Source organism: Crinia signifera, chromosome 19, assembly GCF_055691185.1.
Source record: "Crinia signifera chromosome 19, ASM5569118v1, whole genome shotgun sequence".
NCBI classification, from domain to species: domain Eukaryota; kingdom Metazoa; phylum Chordata; class Amphibia; order Anura; family Myobatrachidae; genus Crinia; species Crinia signifera.
Window position 1 is genome coordinate 64,195,071 of NC_139226.1, and position 20,302 is coordinate 64,215,372.

Consider the following 20,302-nt stretch of genomic DNA (forward strand, 5'->3'; position numbering starts at 1 on the left):
GTGTAGTTTAAAACCATCTGGAGTGTCATGGTTAGCCATCAAGGTCCTAGGCCATACTCGCATCCTTTTGAAAACTAGTTTCAGGGAGATTCTAATTTTTACTAGAACGTGCGCATGAAGGGCAGCATGCAATTGAGGAAAGTGCCATGTTCCATTCAAGGCCTCCACTGTAAGCATAACATAAAATCTGATTGGCTGGACATCTCTAGAGGGCAATGCAGACTGGTCTACAGTGTATAACTTTTACACAATATACAATTATATTGTATTCTTTATTAGGTAGAACTGAGTCATAAATAGGAGAGTAAGGCCCCTCAATCAATGAGGGTGGGATTTACCAAGCACCGGCAGTACATCCTGCCCCCATATGTCAGTACATACAGAATGCAATGAGCATTGTGATGATGAGTGTCGGAATGTACTGCAATGCAAAGGGCAACTCTCCCAATAAGCTGCCCTTTATGATCCCTGTGGCTGGACTTCTGGGTTTTTTTCCTGGAGAGCTGTTGGCAGCTGGGGGGAATCCATGTGAGATCACTCACACAACAGCACTTCGGAGAGGAGCCCATAGACTTCTATTGGGTTACACCAGATAGAGCTGGCACTAACTCTACACAGCACAGTCCCACTGGAAGGGGCTCATTTTCTTTAGTACATCCTGTGTGAGTCTCTAGGTGCTGGCAGCTTGTGATCTCCAATTGTAAAGTGCAATGGAATTTGCTGCACTATATAAGAAACATTTAATAAATAAATGATAACACTTTATACATACATAGCACAATATGATGGCTGGAGAAGCACAGTGCCTGAAGAAGCACACTGCTGCAAGTACCTCTTATACATACTAGACACCAACACTGAGTGGAATCCAGTTGGTCCAGTATACACCAGAAATCTCTACCACAAAATGCAGGAGCATAGGCAACTATGCACTAGGTCCTCCCCATGTCCCTAAGCATCTGCCTATACTGCCTATGCATATTAAGACTCTGCTTTTTACCCTATTATTTTCAATGTTCAGTACAGTGCCTTTATAAAGTAAATATACTGTAGGATACCTACAGTAGTAAGAAGCTGGACAAACCCTTTCGCTTAAGTTCCATTACAGCAGAATATACAGTAGCATCCTTGGGTTAAACTCTCAGCTATATATTATTCCTGAGCTAGTAAATGACCATGCAGGTAAGTATATTTCTACAAATAAAATGAATATCCATAAATAATATAGCAATATATGCTGTCTCCTTATACTCGGACAGCTGAACAAACATCATCAAAAATATCCTGACTCTTACAGGATAAAAATTTGTATTGTTAAACTGCTATGTCATTGGAAATAGCACCTGCCGCCTATACAATCCTGTCCATGGACTGTCGAATTCATGGCCGTTTCTCGACAATCCGTGGCCGTTTTCATTGACACGCCCACTTTTTGACACTCGACAGGCGGAACATTGAATTTCATCTGTCAAGTATCTGTTGAGCAGAGAGAAAACAGCCCGGGATTCCGACTGTGGGATGTTTTGACATTCGGAATCCCAGATTGAATGCTTCCCTTTATGCAGCACTCCCCAAGCATTGCTCCATCCTTATGAGACTTATTCTATGAACACACCACATTTTGGCCATTGTCTCCAGTAACCAACTCATTCATCCTTCTCCAACGTGGTCAGAGCTTCTTGTCTTCTCCTAATTTTCCCTCATATCTGTGTCCCATCCCTTCTAATGCCTTTGTACCCTCTTTATTTAGAAACACTCATTATTGTTTTTATTATACCATTTTTTATATTGGACTTTTTTATGGGCTATTATGATTTCTATACTATTGGTTACTGTACTGCTTAGAAGCACGTGACCTATGTTTATTTATGGTAATGCATACATCTGACAAATTGTTTATTAATTATGGCAGTAACATTTTATAACATTGCATTAAAAAAATTAGTTTGGCAATGCAAAGTACACAATGTACAGTATGATACGACAGATCAGCATAAAAGTCCAGAAAATGTTATGATACTTGAACCAAGAATATGTTCCAATTAGATCTTGGAAAATGGTAATGGAAAATAATACATCAGAACCAAAATACCAAAGGCGGCACAGGCTTTTCAGACAGTTTAGATTTCCTCGTCTTAGCACCTATCACTCATAGACAGATATTAATATACTCTGAATGTTTGATGTAGAAATCAGTATCACATACTGAAACCAACTCTAATTACTGTTTGTAATACCGATAACTATTGCTAAATGTATTCTCTATTTATAAATGAATTGTAATGTGTCACCTTGGGTAGTCAATTGAAGTTTTAATTCATTATTGTTTTCATTTAATTTTGACTGTGTTCTAAATGGGGTCATTCTATGGTCTACACATCCTCGCCACTTTGTGAATGGCTGTTTTGCATAAACACCCATTCGCAGGGTAGTGTACGGGGTCGAAATCATTCGATGGTTGGGACCATCGAATGTTTTTACCCTGATTGCAAATCTAAGTCAGTTAGATTTGCAAACTTTTCATGGCAAAATTTGTTGTGGCGTTCATCCCTCCCCGGGCGCGAACGCCACGAGGACTATGCAAGTTGCTAAAGGTGCCCACATACAAACCCTTAACATGCGAATATGCGCATGCGTAGTGTGTAAACATCAGTCCCCGTTGAGAATTTGCCGGGGACCGAATGAATTTGAATCACCCTACAGTACATATGTCAGAGGGTTCCCTATGTTACACTGTATCTCATATATATAATTGTATGATCTGCATGGCCATATACTAATTAATTTATTTATATCATTTTTGATCACTCAGAAAAGAGATTCAATTAAAGGTATATAAAAAATAAGATAATCATTTAATATGCACATTGTAATGGATCACTTAATTTAAAAACAAATTAGTGTACAGAATATAAAAGGGGTGATCTTTATTAACAAACTTGCATCACTTACCTTGGTAAGTGGAACTAAATTACATTATACTACTTGTATATCCAATTTTTTTCTATCTTAAATGCCAAGGCTTGTAATTAGTTTGGAAATATATTTTGAGTTCCAAATCTGGATTGTCTGAATTGCAAACATTTCAGACAAAACTGCTAATCCAAAATAATATAAAAAAATAAATATGCCACCTCAAATATTTACAGGAACTCTTAAAAGTAAATAAAAAAGTTTGCACAAAATTCCAACTTTTATATTTTGTATTAATGTATATGGCAGAGGTTAGTCCTCACACAGGGGGTTATTCTGATTCACTCGGAAAGGCACAATCACTCTCTAATGGACAAAACCATATGCACTGCAGGTGGGGCTGATGTAACATGTGCAGAGAGAGTTAGATTTGGGTGGGGGGTGTACTTCAAAATTATCTATATTGCAGTGTAAAAATAAAGCAGCCAGTATTTAACCTGCACAGAAACCATAAAACACCCAAATCTAACTCTCTCTGCACATGTTACATCAGCCCCACCTGCAGTGCATATGGTTTTGTCCATTAGAGAGTGATTGTGCCTCTCCAAGTGAATCAGAATAACCCCCACAGCAATGTGAATGATGAAAGTAAAAACTATTATTTGTACGAAAAAAGCAAGTTACTATGAACCTTGGAAAAAAACATATTCCACTGCAGGTATGGCATACTTAAAATGCCAAGATTTAAAATGCAGAGCAATTTAGAGTGGTACAGTATGTCCAAATTGGCAAATCTACAGTAAATTGTAATGTACAATAAAGTTGTCTAGTATTTGTAAGCTACATGCAAAAGCATCTAGTATCTACCCTACATGCATAATAAAGTAAGCATTATGCTTGCCTTGCATTGCAACATGGTTTGTTCAGGTACACAGGTATTTGCTCTTTCTTTTTTCATGCAGTAATTAGTAATTACATGGAGCATATTTTAGATCTATGTAGTGTAATTCCTTTTCCAAAATTTTTGCAAATAAATAGGGAAAAGTTATGAGCCCACAAGTACATCCTAGAGTACCTAAAAAATTGTTCCTTCTGATTTTAAGTTCTATATTAATGTAAGCAGCAATTAGATGATATCCCCAAAAAATAAAGAATAGACATTGATTACGTGGGTATCGATAATGGAGAGTACTGTAACATTATTACATTACTAGAGGTGCAGTGCGGTTCTCCAGAAATCCGAAAACACCCTAATTATGTGGATCCGCAATGAACCAAAAAATCCAGATTTGGATTTTCCCAGAGTTTGGAATTTGGATTTTAAATCCAAATATTGGTTTGTAAAATTGTATACTGTTCTTATCAATTTGGGACTCTAGATTGTAGTATGTTAAGCCCAGGTGTACATCTAAGTAACACTATACTACAGTATCTCACCTATACTTCACTGATGATCACTTCATCCTCACCACTGTATTGCATATAAAGGTATCTGTCTGCTTTCCATTGTGCATACCATATATCAATGTCTGTGTGCACTCTGAATTTCCTGTTTGCTGAGAATGGAATTCTAGTAAAAGGTAATGCACACAGAGTTATTAGGATTCCTAGATTATGTTCTCTACCTTCCTGAAATGTTCTCAATTTAAACAGCAATAAACAGAGGAGAGACTGTCCTACCCGGTTTTGCTGGTTCAGGCATGATTGTGTCACCCTCTTCTTGGGTCCAGGCACAAACTCACTCTTGAAAGTTCTGCTGGTCTCTTTAAAGACAGTCTCTCCTCTCATGGGAGACGTTGATAAATGTCACCTGACCTCTGAGACGAGTTGCCAAATTCCTAAGATGTTCCATAAAGTTCCCTAAACCTCTTCATGGAATGGCTCTATGTCCTGGCCTTAATAGTACAGGGCAGTAGAGGGTATAGGATCTGACTTTGTTTAAAGTCTCACTACAGTATAAGTAAGGCAGAGGAATCAGCTGCTGTTACTGTACAGTGTGAGACTGAGAGTTGGGAGGGAGATGCAGATCTCGGATGACCGGTTCTCCCATGGAATTATATCTCCATGCAAAATCAATTCCTGCCATGGAAAAATGTTAGATTGTCTCCAATTAGCAATCATGATGAACTTTTTTGTTATGATCTAACTTCCACAAATAAATTACATTATATCTGAAATGTAGTGTAAAAATAGACTTTCCTAACTAGAACAACCTCTAGGAAAAAAATAAGAAGTGCCATCTAATTATGTGGTGTTCAAGGTGAAAGGGCTAGTTCCAACTAGGAAGCCTTATTTCTGTATAGTATAATATATATATATATATATATATATATATATATATATATTTATATATATATATATATATATTTATATATTTATTGCTGACAATTTTGTTCAAAGCATTGCATTCACTCACTAAGTGCTTTTCAGCCATGATTTTATGGTTTTATATAACCAGAGTTGATCTCTGTTTCTGTGATATGTGACAAATATTTAGAGATAAATAAATTATCTTGCTGAGCACAAGTATTTACATTGTGTTATCTTTTTACGCCATCATAACTGTCTTTATTAATATGGCTTGTTCTACACTATCCACAATATCCACAGCCAGGTTTGCGTCATACCCAAGGATAGGCAATGAAAATAAACAGCACTGACTTGTGACAGAGACTTTCTAGTTAATAAAGAATGTATTCACTAAAATGACCCATATAGGCATACAGGGGGAATACATATGGATATCCGGTGGTGGGGATACCGGTTTAGAAAATCCTGACATGGATCCTGTTTTCTCCCGGCCCTCCCTTAACCCTCTGTCTCTGGCAGCCACTAACTCTTCTGCCCAGTAGCCTAACACTAATCCACCTTCTAAGTGCACAGCTATCCCTCCTAACCCTAAGCCCCAGACTAGTGCAAACGCTAAACCATCTAACTTACTTATGTTTGAGATGCAGACAGTTGGGATTCTGGCATTGGTCTTCTGGCCACGTGGGATCTTAACCATATCCCATATAGGGGCCTACTTACCAACTATATTCTGACCTTAAAACTTGCAATGGCTATTTCCACATGTTTAAAGGCCCCATGCTCTAGTCAGATTTGGCCTGGTTTCGTCAGATTTAGATGGATCTGACAGACCAATCTGACAAAAAAGGCCAAATCTGAGCTTCCTCAGATCAGATGTGTGGCTGAGTCTCAGATCCATCTGATGAAAAAATCCTTGGTGCTGCACCAAACATCCATCTGATCTGAAGCTGTCCAGGGGTCTATCATAGGTCTGACCATATGTATCAGAAGTGAATAGAGTGCAGTGGCAAAGGCAGGATTTTCAGAAGGGGGTTTCCAGAGGGGCGGAGCAAAGCAAGGAGATGGACACTTAGGTGACCCAGTATATGCCGGGTCAGTTAAAGTATTATAGCTAGACCAAATGTATATAAATAATAATAATATTAAAATAATACAGACACACACACATATACATACATACCAGCAGTGTAGACCCCTGGGCATAGCAATGTATTGGGGCCCCTACCGATCCTCCAGCGGTAGGGGTGGGGGAAGCTTTAATGTCCTGCGGGTGGTAGGGGGTATTAAATCAACCGCTCAGCATGTAGGGCCTGGATCAGTAATTTCCACTAACTACCCCTTTACTGCACATATGGTGGGAGATGGGGTGGTAGAAGGGGGCATTGGGCTGAATTTAGCGGCCCTGATACCTAACTTCCAGGGTGGTAGAGGATGTTTAATATGCAGAGGAGGGGTGTATAGTGGAGTGGGCTTATTATTCATAATTTTCTGGTGGGAGGACAGCTTGCTTGACTGCAGATATCTCCAGTTCCCAGAAATAGATTTTTTAGATTTTAATGGAATTAAAAACTAGAGAATTCCACCTACCAAATTTTATTGGGGACTATGGGATCAGAGTTCAGGAGGCAGAGCAATCTGCCAATGAGTATATAAAACTACATACCAGGTGCGTGGAGCTGGAGCAGTAACCAGCTGCTGTAAGGCTCATATCTCTGGTTCTGGGAACAGTAGAGACAAGCTTCTAGTGTCCATCAAAGGGGGAGAGTCCCAGCTTTTGGAATATACCCTCATAAAAACTCTAAGTCAGACAGAACCTGAAATATCTGACTGGGAAGAGCAATTAACAGGCTTGGATGGGGACCACTGTTTTGAAGTCAGATATCTCCAGTTCCCAAGGGCCGATTTTTAAAATTCTAGTACCCATGGAAAGAGGGGACCCTCAGCTTTCAGACTAGACTTAGACTCATGGGGGGGTTTCTGGGTACTCAGAAACCCCCCTGCGTGCGCTACTGGAGTGATACATTAGCCCAGGGCCAGATCAGATTCCTGGGAGAGTTCAAGGGAAATCTGAAGAGATTTTTAGCTTTAGTTATGTCTACGTAGTTTATGGGGGCTTAAGACAAATTTAAGTGCATCCAGTAGGTTGCCACTAGCAACCATCCCAATAGTTTTCAATGGAGAAAACATTCCTAGAGGTATTTAACAACTCTGAACACTTTAAGGTGCCCAAACACTAGAACAATTTTTTTGACGATAATCGGACGCAAATCGGGGGGAGAGTCCCAGCTTTTGGAATATACCCTCATAAAAACTCTAAGTCAGACAGAACCTGAAATATCTGACTGGGAAGAGCAATTAACAGGCTTGGATGGGGACCACTGTTTTGAAGTCAGATATCTCCAGTTCCCAAGGGCCGATTTTTAAAATTCTAGTACCCATGGAAAGAGGGGACCCTCAGCTTTCAGACTAGACTTAGACTCATGGGGGGGTTTCTGGGTACTCAGAAACCCCCCTGCGTGCGCTACTTTAGTGATACATTAGCCCAGGGCCAGATCAGATTCCTGGGAGAGTTCAAGGGAAATCTGAAGAGATTTTTAGCTTTAGTTATGTCTACGTAGTTTATGGGGGCTTAAGACAAATTTAAGTGCATCCAGTAGGTTGCCACTAGCAACCATCCCAATAGTTTTCAATGGAGAAAACATTCCTAGAGGTATTTAACAACTCTGAACACTTTAAGGTGCCCAAACACTAGAACAATTTTTTTGACGATAATCGGACGCAAATCGGTCGATTGAGGTCGGTTGCGCGTTCCTGCAGATCTTTTGCTAAATCTTCTGATTTTACATGCTGCATAAATTTCATGACAACTGATTTTATTAGGGTGTGGAGATGGGAATAGGGTGTTTCTGCCTAAGAACTGTGCGGGGACAATGCGGGGATCCACAGGAATAACCTCTCCCACATGTAGTGGTCTATGTGGTAACATGAATAGATCATCCTAAAAAGTACAGTGCGCTCTATCCAATTTTTTGCTGTTTTTTTCCTGCATTTGTGACTTTTTAATGTATTTTTAAAACTGTATTTTTTATATGAATTTTTTTTTCCGCTGTGATAAAAGAAAAGACTGAAACATTCTTTTAAATTCTGAAAAATATTATGGCTTGTTTTTTTTTATTAATAGAGACTAAAAGATCTGTATCACTTTGCATTTTATTAATCACATGAACAGGCTCTTGTTGGAGCCCATATGCCATTAATGGTTCCTTAGTAAACTTCCCCGAAATAACATTCTAAATCAATGAGACGTGGAAATAAGGAATGTTCATTTTATACGCTGCTTGGCAATTTATTAATAAATAGGGACTATAGACTAATGCTGTGTATTGCATTGGGATCGTATCGCACGGAATGCAAGCGATCCGCATACAACTTTGACTATATAGTGCAGACAGTGGCATAACAATGGAGGGTGCAGTTGCTGTGGGGCCCTGTAGGTGGGGGGGACCCGAGGCCAAGCTAGCAATCCCCTGCACCCTTTTAATTTTAGTGTCCATGCCCCAAGTCTTCTCTGTATTATGGAATAAAGGGGCTGGCAGCAGAATTAAAATTCAGAGCTGGAGGAAGTGGTCCACACTCTAGTGACCAGTCAGCTTTGGTGCGAAATAGTAGAGCGACTGACCTGTCTGTCCATTTGCGGTGCTGATTACATGAGAACCAGCATGGTGGTGTGCAAGTGAAGACTTGGCGATGTGCATTGGAGACAGGCGCAGCAGTGTGGAGACCCGGCAGTGTGCAGTACAGACAGGCACAGCAGTGTGGGGACCCGGAGGTGTGCAGTGGAGACTCAGCGCAGCAGTGCGGAAACCAGGTGGAGCGGGGACACGTTTGTGTGGACTGGCGACCTGGCAGGTTGGGGAGGTACACGGCAGCACCTTTACTATGGAGGGGGGGGGGGCTGTTGAGGAAGTACACAGTGGCACCTTTACTAGAAGGAGGGGTGAAATGGAAGGTGCATAGCGCCATCCACAATCGGGGGGTGGGGGGGGGTTGGTGTTGTCTATCATTCCTCTCTCTTTTCTCCCCTGCCACTGCTCTTTCTCTCAACCCAATATCTCACCCCAACTCTATCTCACCTCTTTATCTGTCTCTGCCCCTAGTCTTGATCCCTACTTCTTTACCCACGGATCCCCTATTCCTCCCTCTCTGACAGTTTCCCACCATCTCTATACCTGTGCCCTCTTTCCCTCCTGATACCTTCTCTCTCTAGCCCTGTCTTTCCACGACACTCTCTCTGACAGTCCCCTCTCTATTTGCACAGTTTCTCTCCCTGGTGCACTCTATCTTTAGCCCTGTCTCACCACCACCCCCCCTCCCCCATCTCTCTTGTACTCTCTCTCCCCCGTCTCTTGTGGGCTCTCTCCCCCCTGCACTATTTAGTCAAGGCAGCCAAGACTTTCTGCTTGCGATACGTGAACGTGCATTAGGATTGCATCGGGATCGCAAGGGTAAAACCCATGCGATCTGCATGCGATTCTGATGAGATTTTGACTATATAGTCAAAACCTCATGCAGATTGTACCAGTTGTCTGAAGGTGGGCAGCACTGAATGCTAGGCTTCCTACATGTGGACAGTATACATGTTTGCTTCATGTATAGTACATAGCGTGTACATTCTCAGATACATGTAGCACTCATTTTATTATCTGTGCTATGCTCTGTAAGTTGCCACCCTCTAATTTACATCTGTCTTCAGCCTCATTTCTGTTATGAGTTTGGAACCTGCAGTAAGATAACATTCCCACTCTGACAAATATATTACTTTACTATTTATCGTCCTATTTGTTTGCATCATTTGCCAAGAAGAAATTGGCCATGGGTGCAAGACAGATCCTATTACATTATACATACCTCCCAACTGTCACGCTTTCCGCGGGAACGTCCCGATATTCGGGGATGTTCCCGCGTCCCGCCTGGGGCCGCCATTGTCCCGCGGTGGGGGGGACAGTTGGGAGCCCCCCCAGCTTGCCGAGAATAGACGCTGTGCAAATGCGCACAGCGTCTATTCAGCGCCGACGAGCGGCGAAAACGGGGCGTGGCCGGAGTTCGCGTCACCCCGTGAGGCCACGCCCCCTTTTCTTGAGGCCACGCCCCCTTTTCGCCGCGCGGACGTCCCGACCTCCCAACTTCAAAAGTTGGGAGGTATGCATTATATTAGTGGCTGTGGGGGTGGCCCTGTTGCACCACAAAGATCAGAGTTGTTACCAATGCACTATGCCAGTGTATGCAGTGTACAGTATACAGATATTCAGGTACTTGTTTCCTAGCACGGCCACAATCGCGGGCATCGCGGGTCATTTATAATGGTATGCGATGCGACCGACGCGATGCCCGCGATTTGCCATTGAAATGCATTGAAAAAGGGAAAATTGCGTCGGTCGCATCGCATGCGGCCAAAAAAAGCATGCGATGCCCCCGATTTTCCATAGGGAACAATGTAAAATGCCTCAATTTACCCAAATAAACATAGGGAACAATGTTAAATGGACCAGAGACCCCAAAAAAAACCCCTGAACAGTGAAATGGCCCCCCAAAAATTGTTAACGCCACCCCACGATCAACGTGAACCCGAAGCATGGCGAGCGCAGCGAGCCCGCGAGGGGCGGCGGTACGCATCCTCCGACCTTTTCATACCCCCACTATCCACGTCGGCGTGGAGTTGAGAATAGAAAGTGTGGCGAGCGCAGCGAGCCACCGAGCCCGAAGCGTGGCGAGCCCCGCGAGGGGAAGCGGATACCTGTGAAGCCCGCGAGGGGACGCGGATACCAGTGAAGGTATCCGCGTCCCCTCGCGGGCCTCGCTGCGCTCGCCACGCTTCGGGCTCGGTGGCTCGCTGCGCTCGCCACACTTTATATTCTCAACTCCACGCCGACGTGGATAGTGGGGGTATGAAAAGGTCGGAGGACGCGTACCGCTGCGCTCGCCACGCTTCGGGTTCACGTTGTTTGTGGGGTGGCGTTAACAATTTTTTGGGGGGCCATTTCACTGTTCAGGGGTTTTTTTGGGGGTCTCTGGCCCATTTAACATTGTTCCCTATGTTTATTTGGGTAAATTGAGGCATTTTACATTGTTCCCTTTGGAAAATCGCGGGCATCGCGTTGGTCGCATCGCATGCGATTTTTATGCCCGCATGCGATGCGACCGACGCAATTTTTTTACCTGCGATGCCCGAGATCCAAATCGTTGTGGCCGTGCTAGGAAACAAGTACCGATATTCATACTGTATATTGTTTTCATCGTAACACATTTGAATATGTCAACTAGAATACTGATATACATGTTCCAGTCCAAAATAATCTTACAGCTAACTGACTTTTGTTTATATACTGCTTGTATCAAATGATGTGCTGCAGACTGAACGTGGTTCTTTTCACATCCTGGTCCTCTCTGTTCTCCTTCTGGATGTATAAAATGAAAATTTCCCATATATACCAAGCTCAAGAATGTGATATGGTAGACATTGTATAATAGAAGCTTACGGGCTTCTTTTAATATTCTTTCTGGAAGTGATACAATTGGATCCCACCCAGAGTTTCCTGTGTCACGTGCATCATTCTGCAAATGCGCAAAAGGATTCCCAAGTCATAAACTCAGAGGTGCTTGTATCAAAAAGAACAGCTCTTATTGCAAGATCTGTCCTGCATGACTTTTATTGCAATTCTAGTTACATAGCAGTGTTGTTTATGGTAGTATGCATTGATGTGTAAAGGGCCCTACACACGGAGAGATTTCTGCCAGATATTCATATTCATTTATTCCACAGAAAGCGGAATAAAAATAGTGAATGGGGAGGGGTCATTTTAAAAGCCTTGCATTTAAATAATAAAAAAATAAATAAATAATGTAAAAAATTGTGTGGGGTCCCCCCCATATTTGGAAACCAGTACCGGGCTCAAACATCAGGGTAATGCCACAGCCGGTGGACACTAATTATATAAGGTCCCGCCAGAGCCGGCCCTAGCCTAAATGACGCCCTAGGCAAGGTTTTGGCTGGTGCCCCCTAGCACCGCCACTAGTTCCACCTCTGACCCTGCTCCCCTTTCCCAGCACCATCAACCCTAATCATAGCAGTCATCATTTTGGTGCTCCTACCGGCAATATTTTAAATAGAAACAGTGCACACATTCGGTGCGCAGCCCAAACAGGAGTGTGTTCTTGCTGGGAAGGGGTATGGCCACACAATGGTACCCCCAATTCAAATTATGCCACACAGTAGTGCAACTTTATTCACATTATATCATGTGATGGTGTCCCTTATTAACGTTACATCACACAGTACCACTTTACCTTATATACATTACTCCTCACATTATTCACATTATACCCTTAGAAAAAAATCCTGAGAAAATATTGTATTTTAAGCACCTTTATGGCCACACTGCAACCCAGCACAAAGCAGTGTGTGCTGGGCAGAGGAGAAGAGCTACAGCTGCTGCTGTCACTTAAGGGGAGGGGGCCCGGGCCCCCACTGGGCCCTTCCATCAGAATTTGGCCTGGGTAATTAGAACCCCCTACCCCTTTCTCTCTGCACCCCTGATAATACCACACAGTAATGCCCCTTACACATGACGCACATTATTAATGTCCTTATAAACATAATGCCCCTTACACATTATGCCAACCTTTATTAATGCCCTTCATACACATAATGACCACATAATGCCCATTACACATATGTTGCACATTATTAACGCCCTTTTACACATGACACACATAATGCCTGTTACACATATGTCGCACATTATTAATGCACAAATACATGATACACATAATGCCCCGCCTTACACATATGCCAAACACTATTGCACAACCAACCCACCCGCAGACAGCACTCACACAGCCGCTAACACTGTGACCTCTGCCTCTGCTTGGACACAGATGTTTCCTCATACATCTTGTCTCAATAGGCCATGCAGCTCCTGGCCAGTTCTGCTAACGTTGGGTGCCTTTTTTTGCTAAAAATTTGTCTTTGCATTGTTATGTGACCATGACACATAAGGAGCTTCTGATGATTAAAATGATATGCGGCATGCCTATATTCTGTGTGCGAATGTGGCAGTACCTGCATACGGAATGCTATGTTACAGTGATTTCCATGAATACATTATTTCATATGCAGATACAGCCTCACTCACACACATAATATAGGAATGCTGCATATAATTTTAATCAGCAGAAGCTGCTGGTGCCCCAATGCATTCCAAACGCCCTAGGCATTTGCCTAGTTTGCCTATGCCTAGGGCCGGCTCTGGGTCCCGCGGCGAAAGCATTACCTCTGTGACTGGTCAGCCCAGGCAGGGTCCCTGGGGGAGTGGGAACCAACCCAATAAATGCCCCCCCCCCCCTCATGGGCACCACCACCCCTTGCTGAAGCCCAAGGTCAGTGGGTGCCAGGCTGACTGTTAATAAATCATTGGTGGCCAGTGGCCTTATAAATGAATGTTCCTCCCTCCCCCAAACAAATAAACGTCGGTGGTATGGTGCTGCAACCTCCCCTCCACCCCAAAATTGTTAAGTGTCTGTGGCTAGTGTTTCTAAAACTCCCCCCCCCCCCCCCCCCCCCCCAAAAAAAAAAAAAAAAAAAAGTGTAATTGTTGGTCGCTAGTGTGCTTCTCCTCCCCACAATATTTTAAACATTGGTGGTGCATTGTTGAAAAAACCTGGATACTTATCAAGTCCGGAGTCTTTCAGCATTGTGTCCTCTCACATGGTGGGTTCTGGTAGTTTTCTGGCTTCAGGGCAGCGTCAGCGTCCTTCGGCAGCATCCTCCGACATCTTCAGTCGCTCAGAAGGCCCTGCTCATCTGCTCATGCCACACAAGTGGGAGATGAGCAGGAGCTTCTGGGCGACTGCTCTTAATTATCTGGCCAGGCCGTTCTGAACCTTGGGCAGCGGGGCCGCATATTTAAATCGATGTGTGCGCTACATGGCATTTTCTGAGTGATTTAGTAAAATCGCTCAAAAAATGCCGGAATGTCACCCAGTGTGTGGGGCCCATAAGGCGTTTTTTTTACCATAGGCAAAATACAAACTTTCCAGACCCTCAAGTAAAATTGTGGAGGTTGTGTCTTAGATGTACCACAGCCACAACCTGTCCTTCTTCCTAGTTTCGGTACTCATGTTTTGGCTTTGACTTATCCCTAATTCTAATGTCTACCTGAAGACCACCAACGCTCCACAGCCTAACCCCAACCCTCCCACTATCACTTAAAAGTTGGCATCCTCAGAATGTCAATATTTCAAATGGTGACATTTCAAAATTTTAAATGTTTAACCTGTCGACAGTCAACCTGCCGACCGTTTGAGCCATGTTGATGTTTTGGCACAGTGACGACATTATGAACGTTGACATAGTTATTGTTGCCATTCTGACTGGTTAGCCCTTATTAATAAGTCAAGGATTTAGAGTGTACTTGGAAATGGAAGTCAGCAGTGCACTTGGAAATGGTATGAAACCCAACAATCTACTAAGCAATCTGTCCACTAAAGATTGTAAATTAGAACTTGTTATATACCTCCAGCTCTGCTCCGTGGCAACAGTGAGTTAATGATAGCACATCAATTTCTTGTTATATGAATGGTGACACTTTGCAAGCACTACAGTATGTTTTCTCGCCTTGATCTCACATGCTGTCTCCAAAAAATCCAGTGGGCTGTAACATAACCTGACATCTGATAGGCTTGTTGAAAAGGCTAAGAAAACTTTGCTAAGGGAGTGGTTACTTCTGGAACCTAACACCCTAATGTTGTGTAAATGTCTAAATAGAAGTTTGTGATTACCTTGATCCACACAGTATAGAATACATTGTACAGTTAAATGTATACAAAAAATTGCAACAGGTATTTAGGAACTGATTGAGAGTCGTGTGCATTCAGCTGTATTGTTTGCACAGAACTACAGAAGGAGCAGGACTTATCTTTCCAGGGGATAGCGATGGCGACACCAGCCAGTATTTACCCTCCACAGAAACAAAATGACTCACCCAAATCTAATTCTGTCCTCACATTTTACATCTGCCCCCCCCCCCCCACCCCATCCCTGCAGTGCACATGGTTTTGTCCATCTAAGAAGGATTTTGTCAGAAATAGCAAACTAGAATAAGGCCCAATATGCCGATAGAGTCACCTGTATATCAGGGTTGCCTACCTGACCCTCTCCTTCAGGGCGAAAATGCTCTGTTCCTGGACTTTCCTGGTAATGTATGATTGCCATCATCTGTGGGGACACACCTTTCTTATCAATTACCTAGCTCCCCACATGTGAAGGCAATCATACATTACCAGGGAAGCCCAGGAACAGAGCATTTTCTCCCTGAAGGAGAGGGTCAGGTAGGCAAGTATGACTTGGTGAATGCAGTCATCTTAACGACATCTTAACGACAATTAATATGTCGACAGTGAGATTGCTGACGGGAGATTGCTGTCATCTTCAGCTATATCCTTAGTGTAGGAGGGCCATCTGAAAATAGAAGGATCTCTGCTTACGCACAACTCACATTATCTGCTACTTTGTCTAAACACCCTCGTTGTGTTTATAAGAAGAGTGTTTACTTCACCACATGGTATCACTTAGTAAATTGTATCACTCAGCAGTTAGCCCACCCACACTTGTTATTAACTAGAAAGAATGAGCCTGCCACTGAGAAGTAACCTGTGGGCAGTCAGTGTAAATGCATGCAGTTCAGTTATAATTGGGAGTTAGTAAGTCTTGTTAGCGTCACTCACTCAGATGTAAGGCTGTCTTGTACAACATTGCGCAAAGCAGTGTACTGCAGCATCTATTAACTCATTCCTGGGAATCAATGAAAAAAAAAGAAAATCAGAAATTGCCCCCCCTGTGGCCATATGCTTTCTTTCCACATGCAGCAACCTGATTGGTGGATAGCTCCAGCCATCTATCAATCAGCATGCTGACAACCATTCACTGTCTGGTTGCAGACTAGTAGATGGATAGGGAATGCTGACTGGATGCTCTGGGTGTATGAAATTTACAATCAGGGCAGCTGGGCAAATTACTTTACCTGTCTCCAGATGCACCAGCACAGGAACGGTGTCTTCGAATTTTGGGCAGATTTCTTATGAGCATACACTATAAGTCAAGATGGCATTGCTCAGATGGCATTCTTCCTGAGCAATACTGCTATCATTTCCAATTTTTTATTCGAAGAACAATCCCTTATTTTGCCATGAGGCAGTGAGAAAGACATTGGTAAAGCGAAGAGTCAGAAGCAGAGATGCTGAGCATTCTGAGAGAGTTAAGGTGCCCATACACTAGTACGATTTGGACTGATTTCACCTGAACCCGACGCACTGGGTTGAGAAATCAGCCCAAATCGGATGTGTTTGAAATCCCATCCCATCCGATGCGATGGGTCGGACCCTGAAAATTGAACCACCTGCACATAAAATCTATTGGATTGGACCCATCAGCACCCACAATGTATTGGGTCTGATTCCATAGGTGAAGCAGTGCATACACCTATGAGCAACGGGAAGTGGCGGGCAGACAGCAATGAGCAGCAGCAGATGCCAGGCAGCAGTGAGCGTTGGGAAAGACAATGGCAGGTGCCAAACAGCAGTAAGTGGCAGGTGCGGGGAGGCGGGGTGGGAAGCGGCAGCAGAATTTTAAAAAACACTTTGAAAAGACTGGTCGGCCACTGATTGGCTGAGTGAATTATCTCAGCCAATCAGCGGCCATCCAGGTGTCCCCTGCCACTGCTGCAGCTCCCCAGGAGTTTTATATGTTATAAGTCACATGCGATTTATCACATGTAAAAATGGCACATCTAGTGGAAATCATAAGTGAGCCTCCTGAGGAGCTGCCGCGGGAGCTCAAGGGGAATTTGGTACGACTTGTCCTTAGGACAAGTCAGACTAGTGAATGGGGACTGGAAACCAATGCTGCTAAGGTTAAGGTGCGTACCCACGGTAAGATATAGTGCAAAATCTAGCACACTATCTAGCTGGTTTCGAATAGCATGCTAGATAGTGCACTATATCTTACCGTGTGTACGCACTATCCGACGTACGATGCGCGCTCCCGCCGGTCGTCTGGGAGGGAGCTGGTCGGGTGAGCATGCAACTGAATTTTGGCTAGAAAGCATAAGATACAGTGCATATCGTACGGCACACTGTATCGTATGCTTTCTAGCAAGCAATGCGCGTCATCAGCGGCACGCCCTGGCCACTTCCTGGACACTGCCCAGACACTCCCCATCAGCCATTCCGCGGCGCACACGCACCCAGAGGAGGCCCGAGGAGCTGGAGCAAGGGGAAAAAAGCACAACGCACGCACACACCCAGAGGAGGCACGAGGAGCTGGAGACAGGCACAAAAAGCAAGTACATTTTGTCATGGGTGTTTCAGCTGCGGTGTGGGTGCGTGCAAGAAAATGGTGCTCGTTTGGGAGGGGTCGCCTGCATACATCAAGGGGTAGGTGTGGGTGCGTGCATGAAAAGGGTGCTTGGTTGGGAGGGGTCGCCTGCATACATCAAGGGGTAGGTGTGGGTGCGTGCATGAAAATGGTGCTTGGTAGGGAGGGGTCGCCTGCATACATCAAGGGGTAGATGGGGGAGCCTGCAAGAAAATGGTGCTTGGTAGGGAGGGGTCGCCTGCATACATCAAGGGGTAGGTGGGGGAGCCTGCAAGAAAATGGTGCTTGGTAGGGAGGGGTCGCCTGCATACATCAAGGGGTAGATGGGGGAGCCTGCAAGAAAATGGTGCTTGGTAGGGAGGGGTCGCCTGCATACATCAAGGGGTAGATGGGGGAGCCTGCATGAAAATGGTGCTTGGTTGGGAGGGGTCGCCTGCATACATCAAGGGGTAGGTGGGGGTGCCTGCATGAAAATGGTGCTTGGTTGGGGATGGGAGACCTGGCTGCATGAAGGGGATGGAGGGTGACGCTGCATTATCACAGGGGATGGAGGCTGAGGCTGCATTATCACAGGGGATGGAGGGTGAGGCTGCATTATCACAGGGGATGGAGAGCTGCGTGAACAAAGTGCTTTATTACAGTATATGTGATGTCAGTGTTGTGTTGATATTAATTTTTTTTTTTTTTTTTTTAAAGAAATGGCAACCCCAAACCAGGAATTTTGGACAGGATTTCTGGACATGTATGAGGCGAATGAGTGTCTGTGGCGGGTCAAGGACAAAAATTATGCTAATAAGGAGAAACGCAACAAGGCACTGCAGGAAATGCTGACATACGTCAAAGGCATAAATGCTTCTGCCGACATAAAGTTTGTGAAAAAGAAGATTCAAAATTTCCGTACAGTATACTTAAAAGAACGCAAGAAATATGAGGATTCCAAACGCTCTGGAGCCGGGGTAGAGGAGATTGAAAAACCATCTTTATGGTACTATGATCAGCTCCATTTCCTACAGGATCAAGACCCCCTAAGTCAGTCACAGTGTTCAATGATGGAAGTCTCTCCAGGGCTATTGCCAGAGGAGGAAACAGATAATAGCAACGTGGTGAGTGTATACATAATATTATTTACTGTGTTATTTAGCTTGATGTAATTTGTTATTGACAGTTTATTTTTGTGCACATTCAAGGTCACTCTTTCGGATGCGGAGACAGAGCCACCCAACACCCAACAAACCGAAGCCGAGCAGACTGCTGTGGTGGTGGAAAGCACACCTCCGTCAAGACCCAAGAGGACCCTCACCACAATCAAGTCTAGAGCTTCCTCAAGTTCAGCACCAAACCGTGCCGAGCGGTTTCTCCAAAGTGCAGAGGAGGTTCTGCATAAGTTACCCAATGAATTCAATGCTTTTGGTACACATGTTGCACAGGAATTGGAGGCAATGGTACCAGACCAGCGCATCCATTTCAAGAGGATTGTATATGATCTGATGATACGGGGTCGCAGTGGCGAATTAAGGCGTGATATTAACCTTGCATCATCAGCATCATATACAACGCAGCAAGGCCAACGTCCTCCCCCTAACCAATACCCATCTCGCACATCATACCCACCACCAAGTTTTATTGAACATACAAGCCCACCCTTGTATTGCAGCCCAAGTGCTACCTCATCACAGCCCCAATATCAAACTTCCACTCCCGGCCCGAGTGGTACCCCCTCTGTATGGGTGGGTGCACAGGCCACTCTCCTTTGTGAGCCTGATCTGTTCAAGTTGTAAATGTTATAATATATGCAGTCCCTTTGGGTAGTTAAGATATCTCTGTTCCTGATATCTAGAAGTTAATGCTGAGCCGTTAGGAAGTAGTGATATGTGGCTTGATGGAAAGTTGTTGTAACACATTACTTTTAAGTATAGTTTTTATGATCCGCAAACAAATCATACCTCATTTTTTTTGGTAAAGAAAAAATCTACATTGCCTGGTTGCAATTTTTTGTGGAAAGGACCACATTTTATTTTGTAAAGAAAAAATCTACATTGCCTGGTTGCAATTTTTTGTGGAAAGGGCAATAAATATTGTTTTCTGCAAAACTTTGTTGTTCTCATAAATTACTGCTTTCCCCAAAGGTGTTGATAAGTACGTCACAATCTGTGTACACTACCATTCAGCTATCACAGTTGGGTTTTCAATAAAAACAATATACATTTGGGTAACATACAATAAACTTATTTAATACTTGAAACATAGCATTTGTTCCAAAAATACAACACATGCAAATTTTTTGGACATTGCAGTCAAAGTAATGTATCTTAAACAAATATGTACAAATAGCAGGTTCAGTATCAGGCAATTGCTTGAAGCTGCCAGTCCAATGCACCCTCTCCATTGAAGTAGGCCAGGTATTGGTCTCTGACCTGCTTTGCACGCTGTGATGACCCATGTGCCAGTGGGTTTGCATTAAGGGAGGTCCACCCATCGATGTCCTGAGACTGCTGTGCTGGTTCCGGTTCTGACACTACAGGTAATTCGTGTCTTGATTTGCGCCTCAAAAAATTATGCAGCGCACAACATGCAAGCACTATCCATTGGATTTTGTCGATGCGCATATTGATTGCACTGTGGAAAATCCTGAACTTGTTGCTCATTATG

General features: G+C 43.7%; 1 protein-coding gene across 1 annotated transcript; it reads left to right on the forward strand.

The window, feature by feature from the left end:
• The first annotated feature begins 17,057 nt into the window (after nucleotides 1-17,057).
• LOC146041553 (uncharacterized) lies at nucleotides 17,058-19,431 on the forward strand. The gene is made up of 3 exons (XM_083161509.1): nucleotides 17,058-17,208; nucleotides 18,350-18,756; nucleotides 18,841-19,431. Exons 1-3 carry the CDS (start codon nucleotides 17,058-17,060, stop codon nucleotides 19,429-19,431), a joined length of 1,149 nt encoding a protein of 382 aa, XP_083017635.1.
• Nucleotides 19,432-20,302: the final 871 nt, after the last annotated feature.